The sequence below is a fragment of the Rattus norvegicus genome, chromosome 8 (genome assembly GCF_021556685.1).
Source record: "Rattus norvegicus strain SHRSP/BbbUtx chromosome 8, alternate assembly SHRSP_T2T, whole genome shotgun sequence".
In the NCBI taxonomy this organism is placed as follows: Eukaryota; Metazoa; Chordata; class Mammalia; order Rodentia; family Muridae; genus Rattus; species Rattus norvegicus.
Genome location: NC_141541.1, coordinates 58,867,942 through 58,892,615, shown reverse-complemented (window position 1 = coordinate 58,892,615; position 24,674 = coordinate 58,867,942). Strand labels below are relative to the sequence as shown.

Genomic DNA, 24,674 nt, shown 5'->3' with positions numbered 1-24,674 from the left:
ACCTGTTGGGGTTGCTCTTGACAACGCCTGTGCAACTAGAGGACACCCTGCAGCAGAACCGAAGTAAAGCATTTTCATTTCACTGGGGCTATCATGTTACAAAAAGGAATTCTTAATTTCCCCAAAATGGCCTCCACTACTTTAAAGTGTGTTGTCACCAAGTCTGTTGATCACTTTTCCTCCAAAGATGCCCTACAGATTACAGTCTCTGTACAGATTCTAGAATTCAAGATATAGCATGCTGAAACATCAAAAAAATCTTACAACGCTTCCCAAAAAGCCATATAATTAAGACCAGTTTTAAAGAAAATAAAAGGAAAATCAGAGGCATCATAAATAATATGATTAGGTCACAGTTCTTCAGTGGTCGCCTTTTTCCTGAGCTTCGGGACAGGGTGTTAGTCCTGTGGACGCTTTAGAAGCTGTGTCTTGCTGGCGGGTAAAGGACATCCGGCTGGCAATGAGGCTGAGCTTCTTTTCAGCACTGGCATTTGCCAAACAGCTTTGGTAGGGAAACCACGTAGCCTAAGGAAGGCTTGGGAGTTCTCAGAACCCAAGCCAGCAAGTGGAAAAGGCTAGCACACACCGAGTCAAGGATTCTCAGCTCTTCCCGTGAGCACATTCTGCTCTTCTCCGCTCTAGTAAAGAACTACTCGGAGAACAAGGAGCAGTGGGGCAGTGTACCTCCCCAGGAGTTAGGACTGTGCCTATCTGCAGAAAGCTCACATGCAGAAGAGACACAGGAGCAGGAAGTGCATGACTTTGATTAGACTTTGAGATACACCATGACGAGCTCAGAGCACCGGAGATCTGGCATTCTTGGCAGACGACCTTTATTACAGCATATGATGCCTTGGAGGAAGTCAGCTCAGTGGAGCCCCTAGTTAACACAGGCTGTCCACTGGAGCCACAGGGGTGTGCTAACCTCCACTTTTCTTCCGGCTTTGCTTTGCTTTCCGAGGCTTCAGGATGGTGTAGTTCACATACACTGTGTATTGATCTGACAGGAAGGGAATGTAGAATGCCCGAAGCAACTTGGAAGACCTGAAAGAGAAAAGAAAGGGAAGGGGAGAGATTACACCATTTTACTGACCACTCTGAAAATAATTAAAAGAAACCAAGCACTATATCAAGGATAATGTTTTGTGTGAATACAGAAAAGTCTACTATTTAGGTACCAGATCATAGTAACAGACCACACACTTTGTTACTCAAGCCCCCCCAAAAAAGTTTCTCCCTAATAAGTCTGCACAGCCTAACATGAGCTATGGGTCTGCAGTTTGCATACGAAGGTGACACAGAGAAGTTACAGGGAATGCAAAGGCTGTAATGACTGAAATCTACTCTTAACACCCAAATAATTTCTGACTCTAGAAATATAGAACAAAGTGTGGAATTATAGGACAATCATATAAATGCCAAATGCTCCACCAGTTCTGAGTCTTCCTGAGAGGAGAGGAAAACTGTGTCCTGGGTACCTGCGCAACATCCCAGCAGTGCCTCAGTTGAGCAGTTCGTCTATGCCCAAGTGTGAGAGCACAGAATGTTCCTGAAAATTCTACTCATGACTGATGTGTGAGAACTAGAGAGTGACTTGTTTTTAAATGTGTTTACTCCGTCTGATAAATATATGAGGACAGTGGCACTGACCCTGGCTTCACAGAAGGAGAGCAGAGTTTAAGCTTGCCCAGGTTCACGCAGGGATCAGCAGCCTGTTCAAGGTGGTAGAGTGACTGATAAGAGCCTCATGTAAGAGTCTCATCCAGGTCTGAGTTTAGAGTTTGCAAGCTTTACCATAATGGCTCATCCTGCAGCCTACAGATTTATCCTTTCCTGAAGAGATTGTAACGGCAGCTTCAAAGGCATCAAGTATTACTTCCTGACTGAATTTTTCAGTCTGAAAATCCAAGTTGGCTCAGTTACTGATACTGGAAATGAGAGAGCTAAAGGGTGTCCACGGCCAGTCCTTTTCCAGATTCTAAACCTGTAAATGTCAGGTCGACGTGGCATTTGCACTGGCAGCCTACCTGTGGGCTTGGCAGACTCCTGCAATGCCTGCACACAATGGTATCACACTGGGCAACACACCTCTTAGAGATACTTACCAACTGAGGTGGTGGCAGTGCCTGTGCTCAACAGAGACACACTTCACGTCAGCAGCCAACAGCTCAAGGGCTTGGGTAGAGAAAAGAGGCTTAGAGGAGACTCTGGGGATAAAGCAGGGCTCTTGGGAGCAGGGTAAACAGGAAGAGGATGCACCTGGCTCAGACAAAAGTTAATTTCCTCTTTTTGCTCACAACGCACAGATAAAGTGATGCTCTGAGCAGAAAGTCTAAAGTCAGCACCCATTCCCTCAGGTCAGTGGCCATAACAGAGACGACTCCTGTTCAGTAGGTCACACAGGCTCGGCTGGCCTCAAGCCCTGGGCCAGCTCAGGGTGTGCAGAGTCAGCTCTGCAGCCCCTTTCAGTCCAGAAGGAACCACTGGAGGCACTTATATCCCCACAGAGCACCGGTCAGAATCCTTATCTCAATACTCCATCTCTCATGTCCTAAGAGGAAAACCGGCACAGGAAGACACTCCACGGTCCTCAAAGACACACATGCACATGCACACACACACGCACACATACACGCATACACACACAGATGAGAATCAGACAGCACATGTCCACTGAAACAGGGAGACTGATGTGCAAGCAGAGTTCACGTTGTGGTCTACAGGTGGCTGTGAGCTAGATGAATGGCCTCAAACTCAAGAACTGAGAATTGGGTCAGCGCCTGCTGCTGAGCCTGGTGACCTGAGGCTGATGGCCAGAACCCACATGGTAGGAAAAGGGAAGAGATTCCTCAAACTTCCCTTCTGAACTCACAAGCTGTCTTCTGACTTCCTCATGTGCACCCCCCATAACACACAAAACACATAGTAAATGTGATTAATAACTAATCGATCAGTAAACAATAAGCTCCTAGCACAAAAAGGAAGCAGCGTTCTTTCTACCCAGTTAGCCCTCACCAGGAAGGACGGCATCATGCAATGTTGGCAGTCAGACCCTGGGCGATTCCCAGTACAATAAAGAGACTCGCCCTGTGCCCTTCTTTCACTTTCCAAAATGTCGTAAGTGGACGGGCTGAAGGGAAGGATACAACAGAGGAACATAGATGACAGAGACATTTAAAAATCGCTGACCGGTCTAATTGACTTTTAAACTCTAAATACAAAACAAAAAAAAAAAGTTTGAATTAAGAAACAATGGAGGTTTGTGAACCACCAAAGGTTTCTCAAAAATACCTAAATGCTCTTTTTATGAAGCAAGAATGAGGAGAGCCACGAGCAAGGATGAGCTGGATTTCATTAGTGACAGGTCTGAAACCTACCAGACTTCAAGATGGACGTATCGGGTTCATGCACAACAGCAGCTGGCTGTAATTTGGGGTATCCATCTCAGGAGTAATGCTTGAATATGTGTATGTTCCCAACAAGGAGAATACAGAATAAAAATTCAGAATATATGGCCAGGCACGGTGGCACACATCTTTAACGGCAGCACTTGGGAAGCAGAGGCAGAATGAGCCTTCTGAGTTCAAGCCCAGTCCAGCCTACAAGGCCAGTTCCAAGAGTTATATGACTGGCTATACCTTGTCTGAAGAAATGAAACAAAAACACCCAGAGAGTGTGAGTGTGTGTGTGTGTGTGTGTGTGTGTGTGTGTGTGTGTGTGTATCCATAACCAAAAGAATATGGAGAAAGTTTCATGTATTCTATTTCTTTTTTTGAAAGTGTATTTTTATGTGTACAAGTGTCTGTCTGCATGTGTGTCTATGTATCCCGCGCATGCCTAGTGCCCAACTACGCCAGAACAAGGCACTGGAACTAGAGTTATGGAGAGTTGTGAAGCAAGATGTGGGTGCAGAGAACAGAGTGCAGGTCCTCTGTATGAACAGCTGGTGCTCTCAGCCATCTCTCCAGCCCCCATTTATTATATTTTCAAATGAATCTTTCATTACCCTCCTATTCCTATTTTTGTAAATAATTTATAAAACAAATAAAAAACATAAAAAGAGACAGGGTCTACTGGACCAAGACCATGAATGCTGATGGCCACTTTCCTGGTGTGCTGACAGGTAACACCACAGAGGCCCATATATTTCAGAACACTTTTTGGCTGCACACAGAACATACGTCACCAAAAGCACTGACAAGACTGAAATGGAAGGCCCGCTATACATTACTGCTGGGTATAAAAAGCAAGCTGGAACAATAAGAAAGAGGAAGGAGCCTAGGACAAGATATCTACGACCCATACAGTAGAGGCTTGCCATCTAGAGTATGTGAGCTTCCTACAGTTCAGGACCGCAAAGGAAAAGAATCGAGAAGGGAAACGGGAACAGTTAATGTGATCTGTCAGAATGCAAGCCTGGGCATCAACTCAACAGCCATGTTTGCAAAAACTATGCAGTCTGACTGTGCCTAACACCAGTGCGGAAAGAGGAAACACGCATGCCAGTGAGGGTAAGCCCACAGCCACGTGCACAGGCGATTTGAGCAGAATCGGTCAGAATAGGCAGCATGCATCATGGGGACTTTGTTACTTTATGATGACTTGTCCGTTTGTTTCCATGCTTCATAAATAATTTGTTTTGTTTTCTGCTTATTATACCAGAAAATTTCAAACATATAAAGTTGGCAAAATGTTATTTATAACGTTTACAATGAACAGACAAATTTGTCCCAAATTTAGAAATTAATTAATTAATTAATTAATTAATTTAGAAGACAGCATCTCACTGTGCAGCCCTGGCTGGTCTGGAACTCATAGAGATCAACCTGCCTCTCACTGGGATTAAAGATGTGCACTACCAGGCGCCATCCTGAAAACCTCAAATTCTTCAAAAACTAAACAAGCAAACAATATGACAACTCTATATGAAGATCTGCATGCTTGCCACACAGACACATCATCTTCTCTTCGAGATGGGCTAAGGGTCTCACTGAGTGCGCATTTGTATCTGAACATGAATGGCACAAAGCTATAACTTAGCGTATATACTACTAAAGCACCGGCACGCAAGTTCAGAGGAGAAGCCAACCGCTGAGGACTGGAGAGGGCTGAGCAAGCACTCAGTACACATCTTTCCATCTGAGGCACCTCACTGGAGGTGCGTGGTCCTCTGGCTCCGGTACAGCCAGGTCTTCTCAGTGTGTCTTTCAAATGTGTATGAACGTATCAGCTTGCTGAATGCCCCTTTATTCCCTCATCTAGATTTCATGGACTGAGGATGTGCTCTCTATGCCTGGAACTACTCTGTGATGAACAGCAGGCATGTTGGAAGGACGGATGGGTGGGTGGAGGACAGGCAGGTAGATAAAGAAAGTGGGGAAAGGATATCACAGGAAAGAATTCAGCTGAGCTCAGCCATACTGAGTGCCGTCAGGTAACAGCATAGATGCAGACATGAAGGGTAGGTAACAGACGAGTCCTTTCCCAATGAGGAATTCCAAGTCCAGGAAGTTGTGGTTCAGGTTAAGCAACTCGTCAAAGATAGACAGGAAGTCAATCAAGAGTCACCCCAACTTGCGGTATTCACCCGGTGTGGGCCACTGAAAAATTAGCACTAAATCCTAAACACAGCACTCAGTGAGGAGACTTTTATAGGTAAACCTGAGCACACAACTGTAAAAGGAGAAAACACAAGGGTCTCATCAGAGCACAGCATTGAGCATCCTGAGAACACAGGTCTTCTGCAGCCACCACACAGAGCCCCCCCTGCTGATGGCTTCCAGAAGTAAGACAGAAGCTGCTATCATTATATGCATGCCCACCTCTCAACTGCGAAGGGACGAGTCTGTGGCTATCTGACTCAGTTTGTAGAACAAGTTGACTGGAGTTCCCCTTGTCTGACAGCAGCTGCTGTTCTGCATTTCTTCCTTCTTTTATCTGCTCTGACATTGAAAGAAGGGAATCCCTGACTATATTAGTTTCTTAACCACTAGTATCTGCAGTAGCTTTAACTGTTAAGGAAGACTTGTTATACTACATTGTTTCTGAAGGAAGTAAAATCAAATACACAAAAGAACAGCTAAGCACTGGAAGACGGAGTCTGCATTCGTGCACCCATTCACACGTGTGGAAACATAAATCAGAACGATCACAACTAAGACAGTGATGCCCATCAAAGTTCATGCCGCAAGACCCATGAATGTCAGTGTGACGCGTGTTGAACATTAGAGTTGCTCAACAAAGGACGGTAGGTTGACTATGATTGCATCTGTAAGGAACAAGATGTAAGATACGTGTCACCATCATAGAAACCCACTCTACCCCAGAAGAGAGTCTCTTAAGCAGTGCAGGAATGGAACAGATATGCATAGAACAGTCATCCACTCGGTCTAACTAGCTGACAGCTCAGAATGTGTTCTGATCCAATTACTGTCCCATTTATCAGGGTCAGAGAGCATTCTGCTGTAGAGACTTAAATCTGCACTTGCTGACATGAACAGCAGACTGGCAGCTAGTCACCACCCCACCCCACCCCCACCCCCGATACCACCAGCCAGCACAAGTGGAAATATGGAGTCAATTTGTCAGCTTAGACGGCCTCCTGACACTCAGATTTCCCTCACATTTCTCCCTGTCCACACCAGTCATCCATCCAACCACTCGGCCCTCACTCAAACCTTAAACCACATTTAGCCTTGTTATTCAACCCCACTGGGGACTTCCTGGAGCTGTTCCTTACTTCCTCTTCCCTGTAGTGCACTTTCAGACATTTCCCACACCGCCCAGTGCAGAACTGGCCCTTCAAAGCACCTTCAGATCTAAAGACAATCTGGGTTTTCCTTCATGATTCAGTCATACTCACCTACTATCCTTTACTGAGCAATGCTAATATTCACTAGGCTGGTTTTGGGCAAGCATAAGGGCACTTTACTACCCTTTAACAGGACATGGGTGAGGACACTGCTTTACGGTCAGTAAGCAGTGCAGAGACGAGTCACACTCCCGTTTCCCACTCGTGGACACAGCAGCACAGTTAACACGCTGTGCTCGCTGGAGGGCCCGCCCTAGGGAGAGGACACAATGCCGCATCTCCAGCTTCTAGAACTCTCCTATGGAAAACACTCGAGATTCTGCAAACGGAAGAAATGCCGGCCTCTCAAATCTTATCTAGTCTACTTCCCCAGCATCTACTGTTCATCTTCCACAAGGAAACGAAGCTTCAAAAGGAAAAATAGATTCTTTCTTCTCAAACATTTCAGTCCTAAATCCATGAGGCAGAGCAGAGCAGAACAGAACCTGCACGTGTGGGAGTCAGGAAGGACGGAGTTACAGCAGCCCTCGGTATGGCAGTACAACTGCTTCAGTGTCCATGATAAAGAAAAATGGTATTCTAAGAGGCCAAACGACCTTCAGGTTCTAGTTCACAGAGTTTGCCAAGTTGCCCTGACCATGTAACTGGTGTAACACAACTTTCAGCAGTTTATCCAGCACTCGGACCATGTGGGGAAGTACGGCCACAGTGCTGACCACTCAGATCAGGAAGCCTGCTGAAGCACAGATGAACACGCAGCTCTGTGACACGGGCACACAGTGAATCATGCCCTCATGTGTGCAGCATCTGGCACAACGATCACAGCCTCTGCACCAGTCACCTTTAGCCAATATTCAGAACAGCAGAGTTGGGAAAGACTTGCTATTAGGCAAGTGGACCCTTCTGACCTTTGGTCCTGCCAAGGGTTGGGGGAGGCTCTCTTCAGTCTGTTCCCTTCTGGTAGCGACTGAGATACAGGCAAGCACACAACAGTATCTCAGCCTCAGCCTGCCCCTCAGACTCTTACCGGGGCCTTATCCGTGTGGCAGAACAGCACTGGAAACCATCTCGAGAAAAGGACTCTGGAAAGCATTAACGTTTTGAAGTAAACAATGAGTACACTTTGCCGGAACAATTTTTATTTCACTAAGGTACAAGGCCTCTGACAAGGCCCTTGTCTTGCTCCCTTCTGCTTTCGCCATTACATAAAGCCAGCTCTAAGAAAGTGAGCCTGGGGCTAGAGAGGTGGCCCAGCAGCTAAGAGGACTTGCTGCTCTTTTGGGGAGCTTATGTTCAGTTCCCAGCATCTATCCTAGGTGGCTCAGCCTCCTGCAAATCATGGTGCACATACATACATGCATTCACACATAAATAATAAAAAATAAGATAAAAAAGGAAAAATAATGAAAAGAATGTAAAACCCATCAAGTCATATACTTAAGACCGTCTAATGTGCCGAGAATCATAAAGAAGCTGGGACAAAAACTGATGATGTCAGGGCCATCCTGCAAGCACTGAATCCCCTCTTCAGTCCACAGCACTCGCTCAGTGAGGAGATGTGGGGATGGGTCTTTCTAGAGAACTCATCCCATAACAGGAGAAAGCAGAGCTCTCTGGGCTCCACAAGAGATTAAAAGGTTTGTTCTTTTTACTCTTCCTAAATGTCAGCAGATTTCAATGATTAAGGAACTAAGACATTAGGCAACATACAATATGTTTTGAAGCCAAATCTGGCCAAGGGTAGCTATGTTAGATGGGGGTCTTGGAAAAGTATCCTAGGGGGCAAGTGGGGGGTTAGGGGCGAGAACAGGGAATGAATGGGAGGCAGCAGGCAGAAGCTGACAGAGAATGAAAGACTGTGACAGCAGTGAGCTGATTAAGTGTAACAGGACATGAATTCTGCCCTTCCTGTTTCTTGGTGTCCTCAGCACCAACATAGGGCACCACTGTGCCTGGCAAGCAGGAAGAGGACTGGAGCCCACCACTCGCTGGTCATGTGGAGAACTGATTCTTCCCAAGAGACCAGATGCCATCTGAAGCATGCCAACTGCTGCTCGTCAAATCCTTTCCACCTGGGTAGGAAGGGGAAATGACCTTTGGGGCTGCCCTTTTCCCTCTTGTAAGAAATCTTTGAATTGAAAACTCAATTTAGAAGGAGAATGGCATTAAACAAGCTCTGGGGATTCTGTAACATGTCCAAACATTTTTGGCACTTGTGCCATAAGCAGAACGAGTCTACTCTTCACCCCTTGAGCAGGGATGTCGCTGGCTTCCCACCAGAGCTGGATGAGGGAAAAGTGATACTTTCTGTCTTCCAAGGCTAGATCAGAAAGCAATGGAATTCAGCCCCAAGGAAAAGGAAAAACCACGGAATTCTGGGTGATGGCCTCCTCTGAGATCTAGCCAATCGCTAGTCTCAGCGGCCAGAGGTGTGGGCAAGACGGTGGGGATGCCTCAGCTTATCAGCTCATGGCCAATGCAGGACAGACCCTGAGGAAGAGCTGGCCGGATGAGCCAGCTGTGGTCTCCTCTTACAGCTTTAAGGTGGGTGACTGTTACAGTGCAGTAAGCTTCCAACTAACCCACCCTTCGCAACACTTACTCTGGTGAACTTAGTATTTTAGAGAAAGAAATAGTTCTGCCTATGCTGGCTCCCATCAACCAGACCACCCTGTCACATAGGACACAAACGGATACAGGTGTAACAGGTGTTTGGTCTTCAGGCTTCAGAGTTGCTGGGTTTACTTTTTAAAGGGTAATTAAAAGGCCACACACTGCCTATAGAAATTCTCTAGATTAGCCAGCACTGAAAGAACAAAGCAGCAAACATTATCATGCACTCCCCACCTGGCTACAATTGAGGTCCTTTGACTAGAAAGGGCCCCTACTCTACCTTGCCAGCTGCTGGTTCAATCTGCCTCTGCTCCTCACCTGTAATTAAATCTGCAGGAGTCTGAAACCCTGCCTAAATTCCCCCAGACTACTGAAGCCTCTAATCATGCAAGTCTAGAATTGAGCTAGATGAGGCTCCAAAATGCTCTAAAATGGGAAGAGGCACAGATGGGAAGCCATGCAAACAAAATGGAAGTGCCTATGAGGAGTGCCTACAGGTAGAGCACTAAACCAAGCAGTGCAGGGCTTTTAGACCATTTCCAAACTTGCAAACAGATCCTACTCTTCAGAAGGCCAACAACAACAACAACAACAACAACTGGAGAGGCTTTCCCACCAGGCTCCGAGGCTCCATAGTCACCCCTGAGCTCCTGATTTATTCCAGCACTCTCTTTCACTCCTCTCGGGACTCAGAGGAAGTATTACATCTACTCACATCCAAGCTATTCTATACAAGTAGCAGTTATGTCCTAGTTCAAAGATTAAAGAAAAAACCCTCTTGTTTCATAAAGTATGTAACACGAGCCTGCTATAGGATAGCAAATCTGTACATTTTCTTTTGAGGCTGGATAGATGACTCAGCAGTTAAAATCACTGGCTTCTTTTCCAGGGGATCTGACACCCTCTTCTGGTCTTGGAGGGCACCAAGCACACAAGTGCACACATGTAGGAAAAACTTTTAAGTGAGACTGTCAGGTAGATCGATCCCATCTCCTATGAGTCTGACAGTCCTTATAAGCACAGCCATGTGATGAGAGGTTCAAAGTCTGGAAGCTGGGGCTAGAACCAGCCCTACATGGCAGAACTACAAGTTGGTCACTGAAATCTTCTGCTTGGATGCTCCAGTTAGAAGCCTGGGGTCTCTAGGCCTCTGGAAAGCAGAGAAGTCAATTCAGAAAAGAGGACACAGGCTGCCATGTTCCCTCCCAGTGGGCGAATCATGTCTCCAGAGTCCAGCAGCCAAGGCCTACCTTCCTTACCATTTAACAGAGAATGGCCTTCCTCACTCAGCCACAGCAGTCCAGCACATTAAAAATCTGCTCCAATCACAAAGATACCCTAATAATCTTTACATTGCTTCTCTCCTGCAAAGGTTCTCCAGTAACATTCTCTTGAGAGTATGTATTTTAATGTTTTGGCACTCAAATTAGCCTGATTGCTTCCCTTTCAGACAGCTGAGGTCCTATTTAGACTATTTAGACTCTGTCAGCAAGAAATGTTGCAAAATGAATCAAGTAAAACTGTGCAAATGTACTTAAGAAATGTAAAGGCAGCATAGTCCAGAACTCTGCAGAGCTTGTCAATTTACTTAAAGGTTTAACTTGCCAGAGTGCTTTTAATTTAAAAGTATTTTCACACAGTCCTCTCATTTAATCCCTACAAAATATATATGACACCTTTGTTTTACGGATGTGAGAGTTTGGGTTAACAGCAAGAAGCCAAGATTAAAGTCACAGGTCATCAAACTCTACGCTTTTAGCACACCATGTCTCTCTGTAAGAATCAGACCTCTTCAATTCAGAAGCCAATGGATTTTTATCTTACCACATCATCTTAAAATCTACCCCTGGGGCTGGAGAGATGGCTCAGTGGTTAAGAGCACTGACTGCTCTTCCAGAGGTCCTGAGTTCAATTCTCACAACCATCTGTAATGAGATCTGAAGCCCTCTTCTGGTGTGTCTGAAGATAGTTACAGTGTACTCATATACATAAATAAATAAATCTTTTTTAAAAAAAATCTACCCCTGCACACAAGTTATAAGAAATTAAAACTCTCCAGGAATAGTGATGTACTCCTTTAATCCCAGCACTTGGGAGACAGAAGCAGGTGGATCTGTTAGTTTGAGGCCAGTCAGGCAGAGCCCTGTCTTGGAAACAAAGAACCAACAATGAAACAAAAAGAAAGAACAGAGAGGGAGGCAGGGAGAGGGGAGGGAGAGAGGGAGAAAGGGTGAATTAACACCATCCTGAAAGCATCCTCCGAGAGGAAGATCTTTCCTAAGCCAGGTCTCACTGTCACAGCTTTCCCAACTTAAAACTGTATACACAGAATATGAAGTTCCCAGTTTTCTAGGAGGCAAAGGCCCTGACACCGGAAGTCACAACCCCCTCCCCACACCCCACACCCCTCACCCCTGTAGTCTATGAGGCAGAGGCTGGGCACCAGGGGAGTGCACTGAACAGAGACCCCAACACCATTGCTACTGCTTCTCTGTCCTAGCATGCTCCTCCATTAACAACCTGCCACCTTCCACAACCTCTCACCCCTAATTCCTTCCCATCTCCCTTGTTATCAATGTAATACCATGCCCACTAGTAAGATTCTCACAGAAAGCTTCACCCTTTCAGTCTCTGTTGCTCTGCTGTGGTTTCTGATCACCGACCCTACATATGTGTTTACAGCATCATTATTCATAACGCCAAAAAGTGGAAACAACCAAAAGTCTGTCAGCCAAAAGAAGAAATGATAACAAAAAATACATGGTCAGCAATAGGAAGGGACAAGGGCTATAAACTGGCTGGTTTTGTGTCAACTTGACACAAGCTAGAGTCATCAGAGAGGAAGCAGTGGGAGTTGAGGAAATGCTTCCACGAGGTCCGGCTGTAAGGCATTTTCTTAATTAGTGGTCAATGGGGAAGAGCCCAGCCCACTGTGGACAGTGCCATCCCTGGGCTGGCAGTCCTGGGTTCCATAAGAAAGCAGGCTGATCAAGCCAAGCAGAACAAGCCAGTAAGCAGTACCCTTCCATGGCCTCTGCCTCAGCTCTCTGCCTCTAGGATCCTGCCCTGTTTGAGCTCCTGTCCTGACTTCCTTCAGTATAAGCCAAATAAACCCTTTCCTCCCCAACTGCCTTTCAGTTACAGTGTTTCTCCACAGCAGCAGACACTCTGCCTGAGGCTGGACAGTGCATGCTATCGCCTGAGTGAACCTTAGAAACACGCTGGATGAAAGACGCTGCATTAGCTAGTTTCTGTTGCTGAGAACAAAGTAATTTATGGAAAAAAAAAAAGCTTGTTTTGGCTTATGGTTCCAGAGGTAGAGTCATGATGGCAGCAGAGGGGGAAGCTGGCTGACCATTTCCATTCACACACAGAAAAACAACAACAGCTGGACGGAGGAGACTCCAGCTCTCAAAGACCACCCCCTCACTCCAGTGATGGACTTCCTCCAGCAAGGCTGCACCTCCTAAAACATCACAGACCGCGCCACCAACTGGGGAGACTTTCCTCATACAAACTCTTATGGAAGCCAAACACAAAACCGTACACATTGTATGATCCCACTTACAATTAATAACAAAGAATGCAACCCACACAGAGAAACCTTGTCTCAAGGAAAAACAAAAAATAAAATAAAAAAGAAAAAGATAATGATGACAAGGATGGTGTTAAAGATTATATAAAACTTCAAACCATCCCTCAAGAACATTAGCTGGAGAGGCACATGTGCCCTGAGGCCATGACATTAGACACAGACAGACCACCCACCCCACCCCACCCCTGCCATGCAGAAAGCTCTAGCAGGTAGGTCTTACACAACGGCCTGAGCCTTTACTTGTGGAGTTTCTTCCCTCGTCTAACTCAATGGCAATGCTACAGCAATTCCTTCCTTCCCCCATGTCACCTTTCCCCGTCACCTGCTTTTAGCTGTAACAAGAGTCTTCTCATCAGCACATGGCTCATGTGTTTTCTCATCTACCTTTTTAAAGAATAGTTTGGGGTTTTAAAATAATTTTTAAATTTCCTGGAAATAATTAACAATTACATTATAGAATCTAAAAATTAACATATTAAAGTCAATCATTTTTTTACAAATCAGCAATGAACAAGCAGAATTTTAATTTAGGTGGGATAGGGGTAGGGGATGTGGGAGTTCGGGGCTGGGAGGAGAGGAGGAAGGGGAAGCTGAGATATAATTAATAAAATTAAAAATGAAAAAATGAGCCAAATGTGCTGGAAAGAGGGCCAGTGGCAGAGCACTTGCCTAGCAACCATAAGGCCCTGGGTTCAAGCCCCAGAACTGGAAAAAAGGAAAGAGGAGGAAGAGAAGAGAAGAGAAGAGAAGAGAAGAGAAGAGAAGAGAAGAGAAGAGAGGAGAGGAGAGGAGAGGGGAGGGGAGGGGAGGGGAGGGGAGGGGAGGGGAGGGGAGGAGAGGAGAGCGGAGGAGAGGAGAGCGGAGGAGAGGAGAGGAGAGGAGAGCAGAGGAGAGAAGAGCAGAGGAGAGGAGAGGAGAGCAGAGAAGAGGAGAGCAGAGGAGAGGAGAGGAGAGCAGAGGAGAGGAGAGGAGAGCAGAGGAGGGGAGGGCAGGGGAGGGGAGGGGAGGGGAGGAGAGGAGAGGAGAGCAGAGGAGAGCAGAGGAGAGGAGAGCAGAGGAGAGGAGGAGAGGAGAGGAGAGCAGAGAAGAGGAGAGCAGAGGAGAGGAGAGGAGAGCAGAGGAGAGGAGAGCAGAGGAGGGGAGGGCAGGGGAGGGGAGGGCAGGGGAGGGGAGAGCAGAGCAGAGGAGAGCAGAGGAGAGCAGAGCAGAGGAGAGGAGAGGAGAGCAGAGGAGAGGAGAGGAGAGCAGAGCAGAGGAGAGGAGAGGAGAGGAGAGCAGAGGAGAGGAGAGGAGAGCAGAGCAGAGGAGAGGAGAGCAGAGGAGAGGAGAGCAGAGGAGAGGAGAAGGGGGCATGGGGGAGACTGGGAGGGGTGGTCCAGAGGCTTCTAAAAACACCTCATCCAGACAGATTTACAGATGCCAAACAGGCAAAGAAGAAGACATTCCTCCTATTTCTTTATCAGTAGACAAAAGGAAAAGAGCCAGACCAACCTCACTCTGGCCTGGCAGGAATGTACACCAACAGCTTCCTACTCAGCTAAACAAACTCACACCACACAATTCAGCCATCTCATGTTCAGTGAGGACCTCGAGAAGACAAAACTCACCTGCCCAAAATGTGCATGTGGCTATCACTGGAAACCCGAACAATCTAAAGCTTAAAACTTTCTCAGTGCCGTACCACTAAAACTTGTTTCTTGCATTCCAAAATATGACATGTGAGATACTGCTGGTCCCAGTATTAAACAAGAGGCAGTCAGTCTGTAATCGCTTTACTCAGCTGCTATTACAGACATGTGTGCAGCCCCTCGACTCACGATGCAACACATGTGCTGATCACATCTGTAATCCCTGCAGCTGGGAAACAGAGGCAGGAAAATTGTGAGTTTGAAGCCAGCCAAGGCTACATAACAAAACTGTTTTCCTGTGCTCTAATAATTTGATCCCTGGTGTGGTGCTGTGTGGAGGGAAGGGCTCTGAGAGGTCACTCAGCCACATCTGCAGAGCTCTCCAGAATGGGGTTAGTTCCCTGAAGAGAACAGAGAACTGTCTTACCCTCTTCCCTATGTTAGGTAAGAGAAGTCACTATCTGAAACCTACAGGAGAGCTGTGGGGTGATGTCACAGGTGAGGCAGGTACAAGATAGAAGGAGGTCAGTCATTGGATGAGAAGGAAGGATGGGTGGGAGAAAAGTTTGAAGGAAGAGGAGGAAACTGGAACGGAAAGAGGAAAAGACAGGAGGGACAGAGAGGGCAGTCACAGTGGAGGGAAAATGGAAGCTGACGTTAAAAGATTCCACTCTGTGTATTTACAGGTTGTTATTAATGTTCTTAAGGGATGGATGTGTACTGGGTTCTGTATGTTTAGGTGGGCAATTATATCTTATCAATTGGGTCAAAGGTTATGTGTGTGTCCTTTCATGTGTAGATTTAAGTGTAATGGAGTGTGGGGCGGATAGTCTGGGCTATCATGGAGTTGGGATGTATATTTCTGGCATGGAAACCTGCCTTGGGAACTAGATAGGCAGAGAGATTGCTGTCAGGCTCAGAGAGAGAGGCCTTTGGCAGTGTGATATGGGATGGAGCAGAGACGCTTTGCTGACTGAGACTTAAGATATCCAGCAGATATCCTGGGGCACCGCGGTGTCGGATTTAGTGGGGGATAAAAGACAACCATACATTTTTTATTTTTTTATATTTTTACAACAATAGAGATCCACACCAGAATCTACTAACACACTGGCCTTAAACTTTCAGCCTCCAAGACCATGAGGAATAAGTTGTCTTCAGGTTCAGCCCCTCAGTCTAGGGGCTTACAAACACCTTCACACCTCCAGTTCACACTTACAAGCACGCTCATACCTCCAATTCACACTTCCCATCATTCTCCTTACCGCTAATTCTGAGATCCTTCTGAAGCGCCAGCCATGTCCTGGCTCTCCAGTTTAAAATCTTCACTAGATCTACCAGGCGTGATGCAGCGCACTTGCAGTCTAGCATTTGGGAAGCTAAAGCAAGAGGATAGCCACAAGTTCAAGACTAGCCTGGTCTACCTACTGAACTCCATGCCAGCCCTGAGCTACAAAGGGAGACCCTGCTTCAAACAACCAAAACAAAACCAAGCAAGTCCTACCCAGTACTTGCTGAGCTTTGATTCTGAAAATTATGGACATCAGGGTCCTCAAGGTGCACAGTTAATCTTGTTAGCAATGCCAGAATGCTCAGCTAAGACAGTTAAAATCAGTCATCAAAACTAACTAAAGCCTTACTGAGTTTCCACAGTAGACCTACCTGTACTACTCAGAGCCTTTCATTACGATAATAATAGAAAGTACTTGCATTCCGAGGCCTCAGAAGAGAAACTCTTAACATTTCTCAGTACACATGGACAAAAGTGTAAGATGCCTTGGGGCCAAATAAAAGGAAATGAGAGTTCTCGAGATGGCTCCAGCACTCCTTTGACGACTGATTAGACTCCTCTCACAACCGAACCACATACCTAGATGCATCCAGGAACGGCCTGTGGGCCAGGCTCACCCATTCTTCTCTGTTGGATGAGTAGTTTGGCTCCCGAGGCGTTTCTCTCATGGTATCCACGTCCACTAAGTAATGGCATTTGCTGATGTCAATCTGAAAGGGAAAGGGTCAGCTCTCCGTCAGGCACTGTGGCATTCCTGCAGACCCTAAGAAGTCCCTCAAGGTGGTGAAGGGACAGGCACCTGTGCTTTACCCAACACACGGGCTATCACCGAGGCTCCTGGGAACAGCGCACACTTGCTCAGATAGGCATGTGGACACTGGGTGGTCTGCAGCTAGTCTGCTTTTAAGTCCCTATAGCCCATAGACACTTAGGAAGCCTACTCAAGTACAGCTTATCTCTAGAAAACCTGTCTTGTGCTTACCACTGCTCTCTTCCTTCTATCTATCTGATCCTAGAGCTCTAGAGGGCTTGAGTAACAGAGGTACCAGTCTGTGAGGAAGCCTGACTCTCCTGAGGAAGACAAAGGCTACACTGCACCTTAGAACAATGCAGCACGAGCTTCTGCAAGAAGTCAATAGAATGGACAGAGGCATAGAGAGAACTGTCTCCACAGCAAGGCTCAGAACAGCTGAGGAAGTACAGCTGCAGGACTGAAGGGCAGGAGAGTACAGGATACCAGCAGCCATCCAATAGCTCACAACATGGATACCCCAGGACCTACAGGTGACTATAAACACACTCCACCTTAAAAATCAAAAAGGCCTGTTCATCAAAATCACCATTATGAAAGACAATATGCACAGACTAGAAAACAGACGACATCAAGAAATAAAGTTTCATAGTATATATGATGAACTCCTGTCAATCAGTGAAACAAAAGAAACCACCCAACAAGGAATGGGCAAGCTACTTTTGCAGAATAAAGGATCCAAGCCCATTTCTGGGTTTAAAAACCTACCAAGAACCACCAATCCCTGAGCACAAAATCCTAGCAATCCCTGTGTTAGTGGTCCCTCCTTGGATGGAAAGGTGCCATGGGACTTGGGAGCCCAGGAAGAACCAAACAGTTCTGAGGGGAGAAGGTATCCCAATGGAAGGGCATCCTGAGACACAGAGCTCTGAGAGGAAGCCTCCTCAGCAGAGACAGTGCAGCTCCCAGGGGAGGGGATCCCCAGCTGGGCTGAGGAGCTCAGGAGCCTCAGCCCCACTCCCCCTTCACTTCTTCCCTTTATTGCTTCTTGGCTTCATCTGATCAAAGAGTCACACCAGGAAGCAAATCTCATAAAAGAAATTTATTGGAGAGATGAATCCAGGAGTGGCTGCCTCTGCTTCCGGGACCAGACAGTAGGGATTACATAAAGGGCAGGGCTTATATAAAATTTCTTAGGGGGTGGAGCTTTTCAGGGCAGAAATTTCCAAAGTGAGGATTGGTGGAATTTCAAGTCCTGAGTTTGAGGGTTTTCCTGTTCAAGGATTGGAGGGGTTTCCATGCTCAGGGATTGGTGGGTTTTCTGCTCAAGGGTTGATGCCCCCCACCCCCAAACACACACACACACACACACACACACACACACACACACACACACACACACACACACACTCTTTTCCCTGCATTGAGCCCATGGGTTGGGACGGGAAGAATTTCCTAGCTACAGGCAGCTTTGGTGAAACACCATCACTGCCGAGTTGCTTGGGGAGGCTAGAAAGGTGGTGTGGCCACTGTAGATAGCTGCAGGCTGAGGTGGGAAATGCCTGTTTTGACAGGCTCCACCATTTTGATAGGTGCAGACATTTTGAGAGTTCCTGAGGCTTATCTTTCAGGGACTACACCCTGGGCTCAGCTTGAAATCCCACCAATCCCTACCCTCAAAGTTTCTACCTGGAAAACTGGTTTGCCCAAGAAGCCCTATAAAGGTCTGACCTCCTGCTCAGTTCCTTGCTGTTTCTCACCAGGGGGGGTGGGGGGTGGGGGGGCACCCTGCTGAGTCTCTCTTGTGTGAGGTTGGTTGTGTAGAGTGACTCTGTGGTATTCCTTGGCTTCTAACTGCCAGGACACCTTCCCTGGCAGCCCTACTTTGAACCTTCTCTAATGGTCCTAAGGATGAGGTGTTCTCCTCAGAGCTGCAACACCTCTACTGAGGAAGGAAGCCTTTCCCTCAGAGCTGTAGTACACATTAATAGGTATTTCAAAATCTCTAAATGAACAAATGAAAAAGTGCTCAGTTTCACTAGTAAGCAGAAAACGTTAAGTTAAATCACAATGAAAAAAAATCACATCAGAAAATGTCGGACACAATATAAAGCGACAATTTAACATTAAGGTATTACAAAAGTTTTAGAAAACTGTTGGTAGAACATCTGTATTTCTTATCATGTAACCATTTCATATGGTTTCCAAGGAAATCATAATTTCATATAATTTCAACCGAAAACATATCTAACAAAAATACCTGTATCCTTAGGACAATTCAAAGACGTTCCAAGTAGACCGGGAAGAGGACTCAGTGTGTGAGGGTACTTAAAACCAAGCCTCTCAGTGTGTGAGGGTACTTACAACCAAGCCTGGGCACTTAAGAACAGTACCCAGGAGCCAGAACTAGAAGCAGAGAACTGACTTCCTTAAGTTGTCCTCTGATCTCCACATGTATGCCATGGCACATGTGTGCCCTCACTCATGTACACAAGCAACAACATATGTGCACACATATAAGTACATAAATGGAAAGAAATTTAAAATAAAGACAAAAGCAAGAAAAGTATCACTATAAAAGTCAGCAGGCTACCTCATCGGTGATGTAGGGACAGACAGAGGAATCACTGGGAAGCCCCTGGGTATGGCGACATTCTAGTCCTGTCTTAGGAAATGGCTTCACAGGTATGTCCTCTTAAACAATTAACTGTATATTAAAACTTTGTACATTCAGATTACAGGTTAAATGTGAGGAAAGACTTCTTAACGTGCATATAAGAGCAACCTGGTTTTCAGTGGCTTGCAGCAAGCTGTTCTTTTCCAACTTCTACCTCACAGCACTGTTCCTATTCTCCCCCAGGATTATTTATATGTAAGAAAGACTTTAGTCTTACATCTGTCTCTACATATGGGCCATTCCTCCAGGGGAGAGAAAACACACTGAGATTGGCGTCAGACCCAATTCCATTCCACATAACTCTCTAAAAATGGTCCTCTGCATAAACATTTCAGGAAGTGACTTTTTTTTTCCTGTCTGAACACCCACTCTGCAGCTCCTGGGCAACTGTAAGAACATGAAGCAATTTTCCGTAGGCTTTCCAACACCATGCCTCTACTGAGGGGACCCAGCAAGGAGTAGAGGGTCTCACGACCTCATGTTTAGACACCTTCCCACAGGCAGTCCAAGCCTGAATGGTTACAGTCTGACCTTCCCCTGCCAAGCACACCACAGGTCTAATTACGAGGTCGACTGGTGCAGTCTCCTGTGGCTGAGAGGGTAACTATCATCATCCTTTTGGCAGTCAGCTTGGCTCTTCCACCCACCGAATCATCCCTCAGGAAATCCTAAGTAAATTAAATTCTAAGTAGAGGTCTTAGAAAGGTATCAAGGCAATGCCATATAAAGATAACAATGCATTTTTTAAAAACTTCAGTCTTTATCATATCCCTTAGAAAATAGTTGCTGAAAACTTAAAACCCAGGTCAAGGGCCTCCAGGGGCAGGGCTTAGGAACAATCAGGCAGGTTCTTCATTCAAGGGAAGATAAAGTTATTAGAAAAGAAGCTCAGTGGTGCACACCTGTGATCCCAGCACAGGGAAGGCAGAGGCAGGCAGATCTCTGTGAGTTTGAGGCCAGCCTGGTCTGCAGAGCAAGTTCTAGGACAGCCAGGGATACACAGAAAAACCACTTCTGGTGTTTAGGGAGAGAGAAGAAAGGAAAAATAAAGAAAAGAAAGGAAAAAAAGAAAAGAAAGGAAAAGAAAAGGAACTTTAAAGAACACTGAGGAACTTTAAGGCAACAGGCTGAGTTAGACTTAGTTTCACTGAGGTCACACAAATCATGTGTTCCACACTCATTTAAGGCTTTTATATAATTTCTTCATCTGTAAAGTGAACACACTGCCACTGAAAACTAATGAAATGTTTGAACAAATCATATCAACTCTGAACAAATACACCAACGGCTTAAATAACAAAGGAGCATTTGGTGGGCTGCAAAAAAGGGGGTGTAACGGAGAACCCGAAGCAAAAGTCCATCCGCTCCAATGTCCCAGTTTCAACTTTGACTGACACCCATGGCCAAGCCAAGTTAAACCCAGCAGGAAAATGGAGGCCTGGAGCCACTGACTGCCCATGACTGAATCAGGAGCATCCACTAAATGATATCAAAAATCACTAGGGACCTGGAGAGATGGCTCAATAGTTAACAGCACTCGTCTTGCAGAGGACCCAAGTTGGGTGTGTGCAAACGTGCATACGCATGCATACACACACACACACACACACACACACACACAAATAAATACATACATACATACATACATACATACATACATACATACATACATACATACTCAGTTAAACAAAAAAGCCTGCAGGGGAGAAAGAGGTGAGAAGGAGGAGAAGGAGGGAGAATTGACTTCAGTGATGTTAAAACTAGAACAGTCCCCAGATTGCACATTCTCATAGCATCAAGTACTCCTCACAACATTTCACAACTATCTACAAACAGTAACATTTCTATGAACTTTACAAAAAGCTGGAGTCTATCTGATTCACTCTCGTGCTCTAAATCACACAGCAGATATTTACTAAATGAATATTTAACAAATGAACAGAAAAACAAAACCCTGCATACTAAGAGGGGGAAGGGAAGAGGAAAGAGACACAGGGAGAAAGAGAAAGGAGAGGAGGGCCAGAAGTGGTAGCACATGCCTGAAAGTCCATTTCGGGGCTGAGGCAGTTTGAGGCCACACTATGCTGTAAGTGAGGTCCTGCCTCAAGAGACTCCCATCCCACACCCCTGACAGAGTGAAGGAGGGAAGAAGGAAGAGATGAAGTACATGAGAGTAAGAGAGCACTCGAGAGAAAAGGCTGTACACACCAGGGAACAGATTCAAGCCCACAGAAAGGCTGTGCAAAGCCTAAAGACTGAGCGAAGGTATCTCCCGAAATGGTCGAGTGTTATCGATGGTCAAGTTATATCAAGTGTATTTATACCCACTAGAATGTCCTATGAAGGAAATAGCCCAACCTATTCTCGGTGGCATCCCCTGCTGTACATCCAGCAGCCTGAGCCAAATCTCCCAAGTCCCAACGTAGAAGGGTGTGACTGCATTCAGGCATCTGTCAGCCGGAAATGACAGTAACACACATACAGTAAACACTGATTTCTGGTGAGGGCCAGTGCAAAGTTCAGAAGGATCAGAAAGCATCTCCACATATATCACAGATCTTATTTCTCTAATGTCACTCAGAATCTCTAATAAACGATTGCAGAAAAAATCTGTATGAGTATAAGAGAATGTGACAATAGAAATCCAATGTCCTACAATATCCAAGACAAGGATTAAAGTTGGAAAAAAGTAGACTTTTCCCACAGCTACAATGCAGACTATGCCAAATTACCAAGAGACTGAGCAATCAAAGAGCCAACTGTCAAGGCACTTTGCTTCTTATCAATCTCTGCCATCGCTATCCTGACAGATTAACTCACCACTGCCTTCAGGTTGGGACACTGTCAAGCAATGTCGTGCTCCTCAGCCTGTTAACTGGAGCCCTGAGGAGCCTCACAAAGGAGCTGATGAATTATCTGGCTTGGGCAGGGAAGCTGCAACACTGGAGATCTTTGGGCTTGCACCACTCTTGATATGATAGACTGATAAATGGTAGACTGACTGGTGGACGACAAATTGACAGATGACAGATAGGTAGATGATAAATAGATGATGACAGATGTTAGATGACAGGCAGACAACCACGGTGGCAGACTCTGCTGACAAATGACAACTGGGCTCTGCAGGTCGGAAAGGTCACTCGCTTTTCTTGCCATGTGAGCCATTTGAGTGTCAATCCCGTACATCTACCTATCCCTGTGACAGTGCTCAGTCAGCTCTCCCACGGCTGAACTTCCTCTTTACAAGCTCCTCTCACAGGCACTTCACTGTCCTTTACTTTGGACTCTGAAATCCCTTCACCTATCTTAAGAGCCCCAGGCACAGCAGAGCTCTCCTTCCTGCACTGCTGAGCACGTGTCCCCCTCCCTCACTGCACCTCTCCCACCTTTATCATCTCGTTTGTTCTCCTTTGGAGAGCAGCATTGCTGCTGCAGTCTGCTTGCCCTTCCCAAGGCAGAAGCAGGGGCTGATCACAGCAAGAATATTCACAAAGGCAGGATAAGTATCCACCCCAATAGACAAACCATAACACAAAGTAAGAAACACAAGGCTACATGACTTCTCCAAAAGTTCCTAACTCTCCAAAACCTAATCTGAGGACATCAAAATGGTTGAAATATTGGCCCAAGAATTCAAAAGTATAATTTTTTTAAGCAACCAATTACTTCAAAGAAGGCATGAATAAGCAAAATAAATCCAAGAACTAGATGAGAGTCAGCAAAGAAACAGAGAGGAGGGGGACTTCAATATAGAATAGAAAAAAAATCCAAAGGAAAGCAGTTCTGTGGACTTTGTGGACTTCTGTGGAGTTTGAGGCCTGTAGTGAGAATTTTGGTTTCTTCAAAAACCCAGTTATATTATGCAATTATGTTTTTGTTTTAATTCTAGGTATGAGATATGGGGCTGTTTCAGATTGTCCACAGTGGCTGACTATGATTTGTCTCACGCTCCAAGAGGGGCATGATTTCTGCCAGCTGCAGATAGTTTATGTTTGGAATTCTGGGGACTCTTGAAAGGGTCTAAATGTGAGAGCCAGGAGAGGGACTGTGGAGGCTGCTGCCCCCACTCTGCTCCCCCACTGCTGCTGCCCCAAATGCTGCTGCTGCTGCTGCTCCCCCCACTGCTGCTGCCCCCACTGCTGCTGCCCCAAATGCTGCTGCTGTTGCTGCTGCCCCCATTCTGCTCCCCTACTGCTGCTGCCCCAAATGCTGCTGCTGTTGCTGCTGCCCCCACTGCTGCTGCCCCAAATGCTGCTGGTCCCCACTGCCGCTGCCGCCGCTGGTCCTGCTATTACTGCATTTGCTGCTTTTGCTATTGCTTGCTTGCTGGATCACTGGATGGATATCCTGATGAAGAAGACTGGACTGGCCCCCTAGTAACTGACACCTCTAATCAGCAGTGAGTAGTCTAAAGAGATCTCTGCCCCTTTCCCCTCTAATCTTTTCCTTGCTTACCTAATGTTGGGGGGTTAGAAAGGATTGGGGTAGAGAGTGGTAGCAGATATAAGAACCCAACAAAGTAGCCCAAAAAGTTCAATTACAGAGGCAAGCCTGGTCTACTGAACAAGTACCAGAACATCCATTACTGAAAAGAAAATAAACTTCACTAACGGGTGAGTGAGAGGTACACTATCTGAGTAGAGGGTGTAAGTCATTAGTCAGTTTAACACTATGCCCACACGGCATAGTAATAGCAGTAGGCTCTCCCCCTACGTCCCATGACCTACCTAGCCACCGGCTGTGGCCCCATGACCAGCCCCAGGTATGAGCTCTGTCTTGTGAAATGGGCTGTGGATCAAGTGGAAAGCAGTTGATTTGGGCCACTACTGTACCCCTGGCCTATCTCACTAGTGAGTTCTTGCATTCACATCTGATGAGACCGATTGCTACACCAGCAGTGTGCACAGCACTACTGGGAGGGAATTTTAAAATTCCTAAAATCAAACTGAAACAAAAGCACCACTTATCAGAAAGATGAAAGATCCAGCAATGGCAATTCTAAGAGGAAATTTTACAGCACAGGTACCAAGAGTAAAAAGACAAAGAGGGGTTGGGGATTTAGCTCAGTGGTAGAGCGCTTGCCTAGGAAGCGCAAGGCCCTGGGTTCGGTCCCCAGCTCCGAAAAAAGAAGAAAAAAAAAAAAAGACAAAGATCAAATAAAACAGTGTCAACAATACAACTGAATGTTTCTAGAAAGTAACAGGCCAAATCTAAAATCAGTCCACTGAAAGAATATCAGACCTAAAATTAATAAAAGAGGAAACCAACAGAAAGGAGCAACAAGACAGAGGTAGTTCTTGGCAAAGAG

At 46.0% G+C, this 24,674-nt stretch overlaps 1 protein-coding gene across 6 annotated transcripts in view; it reads right to left on the bottom strand.

Annotated features, from left to right (window-relative positions):
* Positions 1 to 269: 269 nt before the first annotated feature.
* Positions 270 to 24,674, bottom strand: part of Alg9 (ALG9, alpha-1,2-mannosyltransferase) — a 62,742-nt gene continuing 38,337 nt past the window's right edge. For all 6 annotated transcript variants that reach the window (XM_087563097.1, NM_001394348.1, XM_087563098.1 and 3 more), the window contains 2 exon segments: positions 16,518 to 16,648; positions 270 to 1,044 (listed from right to left, as the gene is read on the bottom strand). In XM_087563097.1, coding sequence (XP_087419223.1) covers positions 921 to 1,044; positions 16,518 to 16,648 — 255 coding nt within the window. In that variant the 3' untranslated portion in view covers positions 270 to 920.